The following is a 14246-nucleotide window of genomic DNA, read 5'->3' as shown; positions in this document are numbered from 1 at the left end:
AGACGCACCACCGACGTAGGTCTACATCGTTTCGCGTAGGAGGGCCGCCCTGCCGCAGTAAATCGGCGATGGGCGGTACGGAACCGGTTAAAGCCGGTTGAATTGGGTGAATTACCTCTCTTCTTCACATTAGCTGCCAGCGGTAGGAAGTATCTGGTGAAGAATCCCAGCTCTGTGTTCTTCACATGATCGCGGATCACAGGCACCAGCCAGCTGCGGGGAAAGTCGCACGTCTCCCTGACAAAAAAAATAAAGTTACACAACATCTATTAGTTCATAACAGACGTTCTACTTCTATATGTGTAGATGAAATCGGCTACAACTCACTCAGCCAATAGAATTTATTGTCACATCTGAGATATCCCAGTATAAGCTTTTAGAGGACATTTTACCAGTATATTCTTTTAACCACTTAAAGACCCGGCCAGTTTCAGACATTTGTTTTTTACATGTAAAAATCTGTATTTTTTTGCAAGCAAACTACTTAGAACCCCAAAACACATATATATATATATATATATATATATATATATATATATATATATATATATATATATTTTTTTTTTTTTTTTTTAACTAAAACCCAAGAGAGTAAAATTCCAGTCGTTGCAATATTTTGTCACATTATATTTGCGCAATGGTCTTTCAGTCTGGTTCAGTAGGCAACACAATTATGGGGAGGACTGCTGACTTGACAGTTGTCCAGAAGACAGTCAATGACACCCTCAACAGGGAGGGTAAGTCACAAAAGGTCATTGCTAAAGAAGCTGGCGGTTCACAGAGTGCTGTATCCAAGCATATTAATGAAAATGTGAGTGGAAGGAAAAAGTGGTAGAAAAAAGGTGCACAAAAGGGATAACTGCAGCCTTGAGAGGATTATGAAGCAAAGGCCATTCAAGAATTTTGGGGAGAATCACAAGAAGTGGTCTACAGCTGGTGTCAATGCTTCAAGAGCCACGACTCACAGACGTATCCAGGACATGGGCTACAACTGTCTCATGACTTGTGTGAAGCCACTCCCGAACCAGAGACCACGTCAGAAGTCTCTTACCTGGGCTAAGGAGAAAAAGAACTGGACTGTTGCTCAGTGGTCCAAAGTACTCTTTTGGGATGAACGTTTTGCATTTCATTTGGAAATCAAGGTTCCAGAGTCTGGAGGAGGAGTGGAGAGGCACAGAATCCAAGCTGCATGAGGCCCAGTGTGAAGTTTCCACAGTCAGTGATGATTTGGGGGGCCGTGTCATCTGCTGGTGTTGGTCCACTGTGTTTTATCAAGTCCAAAGTCTGTGCAGCCTTCTACCAGGAAATTCTAGAGCACTTCATGCTTCCCTCTGCTGACCAGCTTTATGGAGATGCTGATTTCATTTTCCAGCAGGACTTGGCACCGCCCACACTGCCAAAACTACCAATACCTGGTCACATGATCATGGGATCACTGTGCTTGATTGGCCAGCAAACTGGCCTGACCTAAACCCCATAGAGAATCTGTGGAGTATTGTCAAGAGGAAGATGAGAGACATCAGACCCAACAACGCAGAGGAGCTGAAGGCCGCTATCAAAGCAACCTGGGCTTCCATAAAACCTCAGCAGTGCCACAGGCTGATCGCCTCCATGCCACGCCGCATTGATGCAGTAATTCATGAAAAGGAGCCCCGACCAAGTATTGAGTGCATCCTATACTGTACATGGACAGACTTTTCACTAAGACAACATTTCTGTATTAAAAATCTTTTTTTTTTTTTATTGGCATTATGTAATCTAATTTTCTGAGATACTGAATTTTAGGGTGTCACTCGCTGAAAGCCATAATCATCAAAATTCTAAGAGATAAATTCTTGAAATATCACTGTGTGTAATGAATCTATATATAATATACGAGTTTCACTTTTTCCATTGAATTACTGAAATAAATGAACTTTTTGATGATGTTCTAGTTTTTGAGATGCACCTGAATATACGTGATTCTGCACTTCCACCTACAGGGGGCGCACACCACTGGCGCACCACTTTTGCTGAATTTATTCACAGCAGAAGCTGATCTGCGGGTGCCAGGCACTCGATGTCCGCTGCCACCCCCCGATCGTTAGGCAGTGACTCAGAACAGAGCTCTGTGTAAACAAGGCAAAGTTCTGTTCTGACAGGGTGGAAGGGATGGGTTCTGTGTTCCTGCAAAGCATGAACTAAAATCCATCTCTTCCCTCAGTAAAAGCAGCACACACGGTACATAAAAACACTGGCTAGGCACACAGTTAACCCTTTGATTGCCCTAGATGTTAATCCCTTCTCAGCTAGTGTCATTAGCACAGCACTGATCATTATATTAGTGTCACTGGTTCCCGCAAAGTGTCAGTTAGTGTCCGATTGTCCACTGCAATATCGCAGTCAAGTCGCTGATTGCCACCATTACTAGCATTAAAGTGGAGTTCCGGCCTGGGGGGTGAATTTTAGATAAATATACCCCCGGGACAGTCAGGTCTAGTACATTCCACAATGGATAGCCTCTGAACTGTCCCGGGTCGCACTTACCTGTAAGAAGAAATACTTACCTTGAAAAGATCTTCTCCAGCACTGCCATCTCAGGTGTGGGCAGCTGAAGCCGCAGCGTCCCTCTTCCGTGACGTCGGAGTCCCACAATGCACTGCACCGGCCCCGCTCGTCACTTCGGGTGAAAGCACGTCATCCCTGCACAGCTTCTGGGCATGCCCAGAAGCTGTTTAGCAGTGAATGACGCGTGCGCACCGGAAGTGACGATCGGGGCTGGTGCAGGCACATTGATTCCTGGGAACGATAACGTTCAGCTCCCAGGAATCATTGCAAACCGGAAGAGACGGCGCGGGCCGCAGAGGGAGGAAGTGGAAGGAAGGTGAGTAATTTTTCTTCTATAACAAGGTAAGTGACCAAAAAAAAAAAAAATTGACAGGATCAATTTCTTTCAGGTTGCAATCAGCAAGCGGATGGCCCAAAATCGATTGTTTCGATTTTGAGGCCGGAACTCCGCTTTAAAGAAAAAAAATCCAGTATATATCCCATAGTTTGTAGACACGATAACGTTTGCGTAAACCAATATACGCCTAAAGGGATTTTACCAAAAACATGTAGCAGAATACAGATTGGCCTAAATTTATGAAGAAATTTGATTTAATTTTTTTTTATTGGATGTGTTTTATAGCAGAAAGTAAAAAAATTTTTTTCCCCAGAATATTTGGTGTTTGTTTATAGCGCAAGGAAAAAAAAAACGCAGGAGGTTTGAAGCCATTTGTGGGGGGGAAAAAAAGATGACAAATTTTATTTGGTACAGCGCAATTGTCATTTAAAGTAACAGTGCTGTATCACAAAAAAAAATTGCATGGTCATGAAGGGGGTAAATCTTCAAGGGGGCAAGTGGTTAAAGTAACAATATTAAAGCAATTTCTTTTTAAATCATTTTAAACATTTAAAAATGTGGGAAAAAAAAAAAAACAGGAATTCAGCTTACGTTAACCTGTTCCCACCCACCTGCCGCAGTTTTACTGCGGCAGCCTGGCCCTCCTGCGTGAACCGACTTAGCTCTACGTCGGATGTGTGCCCGCAGCTAGGGGGCAAGCGCACGCCGCCGGTGGCGTGCTCCCGCCCCCCACTTGGCAGTGGGGACTCCAATGCACAGGGCCAGCGGCTCCGATTGCTGTCTGCCACCCGCGATCGTTCCCCGCTGAGAGAGAAGGACGGCCGGATGTTGTAAACACAGCTGACCGTTCTTCTCCCTGGAATGATCACTGTAATAATGACACTGGCAGGGAAGGGGTTAACACAGTGTGATCAGTGGGTTAAATGTGAGCCTAGGGGAGTGATTCTAACTGCATGGGGGGCGGGGCTTTTGAAATGATCATAGAGACCTGTGATCCTATATAGAAGGATCACAGGTCTCTATGATCATTTCAAAAGCCCCGCCCCCCATGCAGTTAGAATCACTCCCCTAGGCTCACATTTAACCCACTGATCACACTGTGTTAACCCCTTCCCTGCCAGTGTCATTATTACAGTGACCGTACATATTTTTAGCAGTGATTACTGTAGGAATGTCACTGGTACCCCCAAAAGTGTCAAAAATGTCAGTTAAGGGTCCGATCTGTCCGCCGCAATGTCGCAGTCCCGCTAAAAATCGCAGATCGCCGCCATTACTAGTAAAAAAAAAAAAATAATAAAATGACATAAATCTTTCCTCAACTTGTAGATGCGATAACTTTTGTGCAAACCAATCAAAATACACTTATTGCGATTTTTTTTACCACAAATATGTAGCAGAAAACAAATTGGCTAAAAATGTAAAAAAATTTTGATTTTTCATTTTTTTGGGGAATGTTATATAGCAGAAAGTGAAAAAAAAAAATTTTTCTTTTCAGAATCGTCGCTCTTGTTTATATCGCAAAAAAAATCACAGAGGTGATCAAATACCACCAAAATAAAGCTCTATTTGTGGGAAAAGAGGACATCGATTTTATTGAGGTACAGCATCGCACGACCGCGCAGTAACGCAGTGCCAAACCGCAAAAAAATGGCCTGGTCATTAGGGGGTAAATCCTTCCGGTCCTGAAGTGGTTAAAGGAAGACAAAGTAATGCTAATCAATGTGTAACTTACTCTGTGCCATCGATCTGCAGAGGGATGGCCTTCAGGACCACCTCTGGTCCCATGCTCTCCACAGCCGCCCCCACGGTGCGGTCCAGGTCTCCGGTGTGTGGGAAGTGAGGAGAGACACGGAGGTCAGCGAGGGTCTGTAGACACTGCAAAGCAAACCTCTCAGTTAGCAGTGAAGAACATTATGAATTTTTTCATAACACCGGAATCTTCTTATATCCACTCACCTTCTTCATAAATGAGTGACAGGACTTCCCGGCAACCTCAAAGAAAGTCTGCAGAACCTGCAGGACAAAGGACCAGGAGGAGTGGAATTTGTAGGATAAGCCGTCTTCTACAAATCTGATGGATGCAAAATAAAAGTCGAATAAAAGAAAAGCTGGAAACATATCTGTGAAGGTTCTCATTTATCCAGGTCATGGTATATAGGAGTAATCTGTCACATTCAAATGGTTCAATAATGGTGAAGATGTTTTGCAGCTTCTCCAAGCCGCCACTTCTTCATTTAGAATGACTGCAGAGAAGATACCACAACATTTATAACCATGTGGCTAGCACAAACACCTTAATTCAGTCACTATGGAATGAGTAGTGGTAACTACCGAAGTGGCATGGATGGGAGGTATAGAAATTGTGGAACCACATGAATCCCAACTAAGGATGGGATTAGAAAACTAAAGAGAAAAACAAGGGGCTGGGGAGGGACTTTTAAGGGTACCCTTAAAAGTCCCTCCCCAGCCCCTTGCTTTTCTCTTTTTTTCTATACATATTTTGGGACGTAGGTACCTCCTATTTTTTGTCGGTTCTCCATGTTGAGTCTATCCCATACTAGTTTAAGGATGGGATTATGTATATAGTCAATATGCAATAAGTAGACGTTGACTGTCAAAGTGGCATCAATGGGAGGTGCTGACGTTTTGGAACCACCTGAATCCCAACCAGGGATGGGAATTTTACCTACAGTCACCATGGAATGAGTAGATGTTGACTACTGAAGTGGCATGGATAGGAGGTATGGAGGTTGTGGAACCACATGGATCCCAACCAAGGATGAGATTATGTGTTTACAGTCGCTATGGAAAAAGTAGATGTTGACTGTCGAAGTGGCATGAATGGGAGATGTGGAACCACATGGATCCTAACAAAGGATGAGATTATGTACTTACAGTAACTAAGGAATGAGTAGATGTTGACTAGTGAAGTAGCATGGATGGGAGGTGTGGAAGTTTTGGAACCACCGGAATCCCAACCAAGAATGGGATTATGTACCTTCAGTCACCATGGAATGGGATGATGTTGACTACCAAAGTGGCAAGGATGGGAGGTATGGAACCACATGGACACATGGATCCCAACCAAGGATGAGATTATGTACTTACAGTAACTATGGAATGAGTAGATGTTGACTAGTGAAGTGGCATGGATAAGAGGTGTGGAAGTTTTGGATCCACCTGAATCCCAACCAAGAATGGGTTTATGTACCTACAGTCACCGTGGAATGGGATGATGTTGACTACCGAAGTGGCATGGATGGGAGGTGTGGAGGTTTTGGAACCACCTGGATCCCAACCATGGATGAGATTATGTACTTAGTCACTATGGAATGAGTAGATGACTACCAAAGTGGAGTGGTTTGGAGGTGTGAAAATTGTGGAACTACCTTGATGCCAACCAAGGATGGGATTATGTACCTATAGTCAACATGGAATGAGTAGATGACTACTGAATTGGCATGGATAGGAAGGGTGGAAGATGTGGAAGTTTTGGAACCACCTGGAGCCTAACAAATTAAAGGGATTAAATACCTACAACAGTAATGCTTCACAACTACCATACCTCCGATCCTGTTCTTGGACAATCACTGTGTGCATTGACACATTCCATGGTGACTGGATTAGGGTTGTTGGCACTAATAGCATGAATATAAAATATTGGGTATTATTCTGACACCCGTTAGAACTTAAAAAGTAGTTTGGAGAAGCTTAAAAACACCTTCAACATTACAGAACAAGTGGAGTTGAATGTGACCGACTACTACTAGATAATGCTGGAAAGGCTACAATTCTTTTCCCCAAACAGCTATTGGGGAAAGGGGCATTTGTACCTTTATGGTAACAAGGGTGTAACATAGGCAGGTTAATTCCAATCAGGACTCGAAATAATGCAAACATGTAATGAAAACATTTTTAGTGCCGTGTGCAATACATACAAAATAGAACACAAAAATATACAGAATTTACAAATTTCCTATACAGTGTGTAAAGGCAGGCGTCACAATACAGTGATGATTTGGGGGGCCGTGTCATCTGTTGGTGTTGGTCCGCTGTGTTTTATCAAGTCCAAAGTCAGCGCAGCCCTCTAACCGGAAATTCTAGAGAACTTCATGCTTCCCTCAGCTGACCAGCTTCATGGAGATGCTGATTTTATTTTCCAGCAGGACTTGGCACCTCCCACACTGCCAAATCTACCAATACCTGGTCACATGATCATGGCTTCACTGTGCTCCTTTGGCCTGCAAACTCGCTTGACCTAAACCCCATAGATGTAGGGTATTATCAAGAGGAAGATGAGAGACACAAGACCCAACAATACAGATGAGCTGAAGGCCGCTATCAAAGCAACCTGGGCTTCCATAACACCTCTGCAGTGCCACAGGCTGATCGCCTCCATGCCACGCCGCATTGATGCAGTAATTCATGCAAAAGGAGCCCCAACCAAATATTGAGTGCATCCTATACTGTACATGAACATACTTTTCACTAAGACAACATTTCTGTAATAGAAATCCTTTTTTTTTTTTCATTGGTCTTATGTAATATTCTAATTTTCTGAGATACTGAATTTTGGGGTGTCACTCGCTGTAAGCCAAAATCATCAAAATTAAAAGACAGAAATGCTTGAAATCTCTCACTCTGTGTGTAACACATCTACATAAAATATAGGAGATTCACTTTTTGAATTGAATTACCAAAATAAATTAACTTTTAGATGATATTCTAAATTAATGAGATATATGGTGTGTGCTACACAGGGTAATAATTAACTAGGTACCTTCATCCGAAAACTGGACAACAAACAAGCAGACTGGAGGCACCGAGGACTTTCATGGTACCGTATGAACTCACAGCGAGAAAATAATATAAAAATACAAAAGTTAATTTTATATATATATATATATATATATATATATATATATATATATATATATATATATATATATATATATATATATATATATATACACACACACACACACACAGTATCGCACAAAAGTGAGTACACCCCTGACATTTCTGTAACTATTTTATTCTATCTTTTCATGTGACAACACTGAAGAAATGAAACTTTGCTACAATGTAAAGTAGTGAGTGTACTATGGTGGCCACACAAAATATTGACACTTTGGGCCCAATTTGGACATTGTCACTTACAGCCCATTCAGACTGGCGCGATCCGACTTCGAGGGGCGACCTGTGAAGTCGCGGAGCACAGCGTATAATCACATAATGGAAGTCTATGCAAGTCGCTCCGAGGTCGCCCCAAAGTAGTACAGGACCCTTTTTCTAAGTCGGAGCGACTTGTGTCGCTCCTATTAGAATGGGTCCTGTACTACACAATGGCGAGCGACCGATTGCGACTTGTCGCCAGACAAGTCGCACTAGTCTGAATGGACTCTTAGGGGTGTACTCACTTTTGTTGCCAGTGGTTTAGACATTAATGGCTGTGTTGAATTATTTTGAGGGGACAGCAAATTTACACTGTTATACAAGCTGTACACTCACTACTTTACATTGTAGCAAAATGTCATTTCTTCAGTGTTGTCACATGAAAAGATAGAATAAAATATTTACAAAAAATGTGAAGGGGTGTACTTACTTTTGTGAGATACTGTGCATGGGTAAAAGGCATCCCCTTGAAGGGCAACACACCAAACAAATTATTGTATAAAAATACATCAAATATCCAGACATGGTCCACAGCAAGGGTACAACACCTCCTCTTAAGGATTGGGTGTCGGCTGTGGTGTCTCCCCTGAAGAGGGCATCCCCAGATAAGATCTAATCTACATGTTTCGCTGATACACCGCTTCTTCAGGAGCTTGACTCGAGAGGGTTGTAAAATCAGCGATCACCCAGATGGAATGGACAACAAGGCCAGAAAAGTCTCCCGGACCAATGTGGGACATAAACTTGAATTTAAATGTGATACAGCTAAAATGACAAAGTGGGCAAAAGGCGATAATTAGGGACAGGCAGGTGAGGAGAGCAGGTTCTAGGAAGGACACAGTTCAACTTAGCTAGTTTCTATACATGGTCTTGGGAGAGTGGATGAGTAGTTATCCATCGAAGTTGAGCAATATCCAACCAGATGGTACAACAATAAAATGGTGGTAAAAGAAGGTCTCATACAGGATCTTAATGCTCAAAGCCAAGGAACATGGTAGACATTTTAATAAAAATATGAATATGCCAGAATAGAACACGGCTCATCCAGAGTCATCCATTCATAATTGCAAGTATAAACTCAAGTAATAGTGCCACTCAGAATCCCTCAGCTGTGTGTGCCGCCCAAAGTCCAATTCCATCTGGGTGTCCAATTCCATCTGGGTGATCACTGATTATAGAACCCTCTCGAGTCAAGCTCCCGAAGAAGCAGTGTATCCGCGTAACATGTAGAGTACAATTGAATCTAGTCTGGGGATCCCCCCTTCAGGGAAGACACCACAGCCGACACCCAATTCCTAGTTCTGGATCCACCTTGCAGTGGACCATGTCTGGATGTTTGTGATGTATTTTTATACAATAATTTTTGTGTGTTGCCCTTCAAGGGAATGTTTTACCCATGTATATATAATAAACCTTTGGTTTTTTTATAATACTTTCTCATTGCAAGGTCATACGATACCATGAAAGTCCTCAGCGCCTCCAGTTTACCAATTTTATGAGATGCACACACACACACACACACACACACACACACACACACACACACATATATATATATATACACACACATACATACACACATATATACATAATCTCAAAAGTGAGTACACCCCTCACATTTTTGTAAATTTATTCTATCTTTTCATGTGACAACACTGAAGAAATGATATATACATATACACACATATACATACATACGGTACATACATACATACACACATATATATTTTTTTTATTTATTACACTAATAATCTTGGTAAAGTTTTGCATGATAGCCATTGCCAGTCAAAGGGGTAGATTAACTAAAACTGGAGCGCTCAGAATCTGGTGCAGCTGTGCATGGTAGCCAATCAGCTTTTAACTTCAGCTTGTTCAATTAAGCTTTGGCAATAAAACCTGATTGGTCTCTACGCAGAGCTGCGCCAGATTTTGCTCTCTCCAGTTTTAGTAAATCAACCCCAATGTATCACAGCACTAAAAAATGGTCTGGACAGAAAGGGGCCCCTCTAGTAGTTAATATGCGATTAATTCACACCAAAAAAAAAAAAAAAAAAAAGGACAGTAATGGCACTTTTCCACTGCAAGTACCGGCTCGTACCAGGTCGGCTCTACTCGGCCCTGCTTGGCCTGGTTTGCTTTTCCACTGCTGGTACTGCATGGTATAGTGTCGGAACGGTTCGGTACGGTATGGTATAGGTTTGCTTTTCCACTAAAGTAGTACTAAAGTTAAGTGGGTGGGATAACAACGGGGTGGGTGGGATTCTCTGACCAATCAGTGGCTAGTAGTGACTTCATGCAAAGGATTGTGGGATATGGTACCAGTTTGGTACCTGTTGGAACCACAATCGAGTAGGTACTGTTTTTCAGGGCCGTACCGTTCGGTTCCATGCAGTGGAAAAGCAAACCTATACCGTACCGTACCGTACCGTTCCGACCCTATACCATGCGGTACCAGCAGTGGAAAAGCACAAAAGCAGGCCGAACTGGTACGGTTCCATGCAGTGGAAAAGCGCCATAAGGGTCATGTGACGCTGGTGACTCTGTTGCAGGTGAAACCTTGGGGCTGAAAATTCATCATAGTTGCAGTAAATATAATGGGGTTCATAAGGACTCACTTGAACATTTTATAGAGGTGTCCAGCCGGTCCTGATACTGGAGCAGAAGAAACACTTCCAATGTCCTTTACATGAGGGCCGACACACTCTGTAAGAACGGACTGCAAAACAAACACAGAAAAAGATAAAGTGTCATCATTGTGACCAGAATATACATTGTTATAAAGTTAGGTTGAAAAAAAAAAAAAACACGAATCCATCTGGTTCAACAGAAATAAACAGAATAAATAAATAGAAAACCTCCATATACACAATACTATACCAGAAGATAATGCAGAGAAAAGCAAAAAAAAAAAAAACCTATAAAAAACATGATTCAATCTGTTCCAGTGGAGAAAAAAATAAATCCCTTCCTGATCCCCGAGAAGACAATCAGATATTCCCAGGATCAACTATCCCTGACATTATTACCCATATGTTCTTTATGTATATCCGATCACAAATAGTTGGCTTTTTACTATGTACTTGTATGATTCTTAACATGACAACACACAGGCTATACAGGAGCATACAGATGTGTTGTCAGTGCAGATGTTGCTGGTCTTAATGGCTCTGTGGTCAGGGGGACTTTTACCTTCAGGGTTCCGGTAGCTGCAGAGACAACCTGCAGGTGAGGAGACAAGAGGCAGTTCATAGAGGTGGAGGAGAGGCGAGGAAGATGACCCAGACTCAGGTCACTCTGCAACCTGCAAACACAAACACAGCATTATAACATGTAACACAAAACCGGTGACATCACTGAGAAAGCAGCCTATCCCTTCCCTAGAGAGCGGTGACATCACTGAGAATGCAGCCTATCCATTCACTAGAGAGCGGTGACATCACTGAGAATGCAGCCTATCCATTCACTAGAGAGCAGTGACATCACTGAGAATGCAGCCTATCCATTCACTAGAGAGCGGTGACATCACTGAGAATGCAGCCTATCCATTCACTAGAGAGCGGTGACATCACTGAGAATGCAGCCTATCCATTCACTAGAGAGCAGTGACATCACTGAGAATGCAGCCTATCCAATCACTAGAGAGCGGTGACATCACTGAGAATGCAGCCTATCCATTCACTAGAGAGCGGTGACATCACTGAGAATGCAGCCTATCCATTCACTAGAGAGCGGTGACATCACTGAGAATGCAGCCTATCCATTCACTATAGAGCGGTGACATCACTGAGAATGCAGCCTATCCATTCACTAGAGACCGGTGACATCACTGAGAATGCAGCCAATCCATTCACTAGAGAGCGGTGACATCACTGAGAATGCAGCCTATCTATTCACTAGAGAGCGGTGACATCACTGAGAATGCAGCCTATCCATTCACTAGAGAGCGGTGACATCACTGAGAATGCAGCCTATCCCTTCACTAGAGAGCGGTGACATCACTGAGAATGCAGCCTATACAATCACTAGAGAGTGGTGACATCACTGAGAATGCAGCATATCCATTCACTAGAGAGCGGTGACATCACTGAGAATGCAGCATATCCATTCACTAGAGAGAGGTGACATCACTGAGAATGCAGCCTATCTATTCACTAGAGAGCAGTGACATCACTGAGAATGCAGCCAATCCATTCACTAGAGAGCAGTGACATCACTGCCATCATCAGCCCACATGCTGCTACTAAATGCATTTGTCTGGATGCCGCAAAGATTTCCTGCAGCACACTGCGATAGAGGCAGCCATGCAGTGAAGATCAGTGCTCCCCACTTGTATTTGCTGTGACCCCCATATTATGGAGTGGAATACCCTATTGTCACAGTAGTCATAGCGTCTTCTTAAAAACAATGCCCTCAACAGACAGGCAGCACATGACATATACATTCCAACTGTCACATTGGGTTATATTTTTATTTAAAAGCATGACAGGGATTTCAGCAGTAAATGGTGTAATGGAAGGAAATGTTCTTACCGTGATAAATTAATGTGAGCTTTCTCCATTACCGCCAGCCAGGCCAGTAAAGGCTGCAGGTCATTCTCATTGGGCAGATAGTCATACAGGGCCTGTCACATAACACAAAGGATACATCACGTTAGGACGAGGTTTCTCAACATTTTTTTCAGTCAAGGCACCTTTTAAAAAACTATGGACAATTCCAAAGCATCCTTTAAAAATGATGGACAGTCTTGAGGCACCCCAATTCTAAAATGTAAAAACGATTCTAATAGTTTTACATAACGCAGCAACATCCACAAATCCAAGTAGGAAACCCAACGTTAGAGGTGATTTATTCTTCCAAAGCAAATATCTTTTTGCAAACTGGGACTGACTAGTATTCCAATGTTTCTCTTCCCCTTCAGTTTTCCTTCATCACTCAGCTAACGTCACCCAAACGCTGATGGAGAGAGGCAGGGGAGGGTAAAACAAGGATGCCGTGCAGGCGACAGACATTCTCCTTAACTGATGATGCCATTGGTTGTTAGGATGCCGGCAGCTTGACGGTTGTGATGGAAAAACTGTGGCTTTGTGTAACCAAAATTCCGGCTTCATCCACACACCAGCTTCTATATAATTTTTGGGCAATATTTAGGCGTATTGTCAAGGCACCCCTGAAGAAACCTCAAGGCACTCCTGGTTGAAAAGGCTGGGTTAGGTTAACGCAGGGGGTGGGGAACCTTTTTGGCTGAGAGAGCCATGAACACCACATATTTTCAAATGTAATTCAGTGAGATCCATACACTATGTTTCAGGGGTTGGGAACCTTTATTTAATATTCATATTCATCGGCCGCAGCTATACAGTGAGTAGATGGAGCCGTGTGAAAGTGCCTGGAGTCCGGTCGGGAAGAGAGCAGAGCAGGCAGGTATGCAATGAGGCCGGAGTGATGAAGCGCCTGCAGGCCTGCAAGTGAGGGCCCTGAGAAAATGGCGGCCAGCCGCTGAAGGCCTCAGAAGTGGATGCAAGAGGCAGCTCCCGCTGGTCCCCGGGTGTCAGAGAGGAAGGAGATCGTGTCTGTCGGGGCACAGGGAGCGGCTCCAGCACACATGCGCGGGAGTGACGTCATCACGGCTCCGGCCAGACACAGAACCGAGAACCTGATGCATACTAGCACATTATGCCTTTGTCTTGCAGGTAAGGCAAAAAAAAAGTATTGCAGTGGTTTACGCATTAGGATAAAAAGCCTTCTGTGTGCAGCAGCCCCCCTAATACTCACCTGTGTCCCCTCTCTATCCAGCGATATTTACAAGTGCCTCAGTTATCTGGAGCTCTCTCTCCTGATTGGCTGTGACAGCAGCAGCGCTATTGGCTCCCGCTGCTGTCAAACACAGTTCGCCAATCAGGAGAGAGAGAGGGGGGCGGAGAGAAGGGGGGCGGGAAAGGCAGCTCCGTGTCTGAATGGACACATGGAGCTGCAGCTTGGCTCGGGTGACCCCACAGCAAGCTGCTTGTTGCTGGGGCACTCAACAGGAGGGAGGGACCAGGAGCTCCAGCCAGGGAACCCGACAGGAGGGAGGGGCCAGGAGCTCCAGCCAGGGAACCCCGACAGGAGGGAGGGGCCAGGAGCTCCAGCCAGGGAACCCCGACAGGAGGGAGGGGCCAGGAGCTCCAGCCAGGGAACCCCCGACAGG

General features: G+C 43.8%; 1 protein-coding gene across 1 annotated transcript in view; it reads right to left on the bottom strand.

The window, feature by feature from the left end:
* RRP12 (ribosomal RNA processing 12 homolog) overlaps nucleotides 1-14246 on the bottom strand; it is a 135287-nt gene that overhangs the window by 91418 nt on the left and 29623 nt on the right. The window contains exons 10-15 of the mRNA XM_082268363.1: nucleotides 12589-12680; nucleotides 11249-11360; nucleotides 10675-10775; nucleotides 4841-4955; nucleotides 4617-4759; nucleotides 116-237 (exon numbers count right to left, since the gene is read on the bottom strand). Coding sequence (XP_082124489.1) covers nucleotides 116-237; nucleotides 4617-4759; nucleotides 4841-4955; nucleotides 10675-10775; nucleotides 11249-11360; nucleotides 12589-12680 — 685 coding nt within the window. The remainder of the gene's footprint in view (nucleotides 1-115; nucleotides 238-4616; nucleotides 4760-4840; nucleotides 4956-10674; nucleotides 10776-11248; nucleotides 11361-12588; nucleotides 12681-14246) is intronic.

Source organism: Pelophylax lessonae, assembly GCF_965119305.1.
Source record: "Pelophylax lessonae genome assembly, chromosome: 9".
Lineage (NCBI taxonomy): Eukaryota > Metazoa > Chordata > Amphibia > Anura > Ranidae > Pelophylax > Pelophylax lessonae.
The sequence above is the reverse complement of the archived record's forward strand: the minus strand, read 5'-3'. Positions and strand labels throughout refer to the sequence as shown.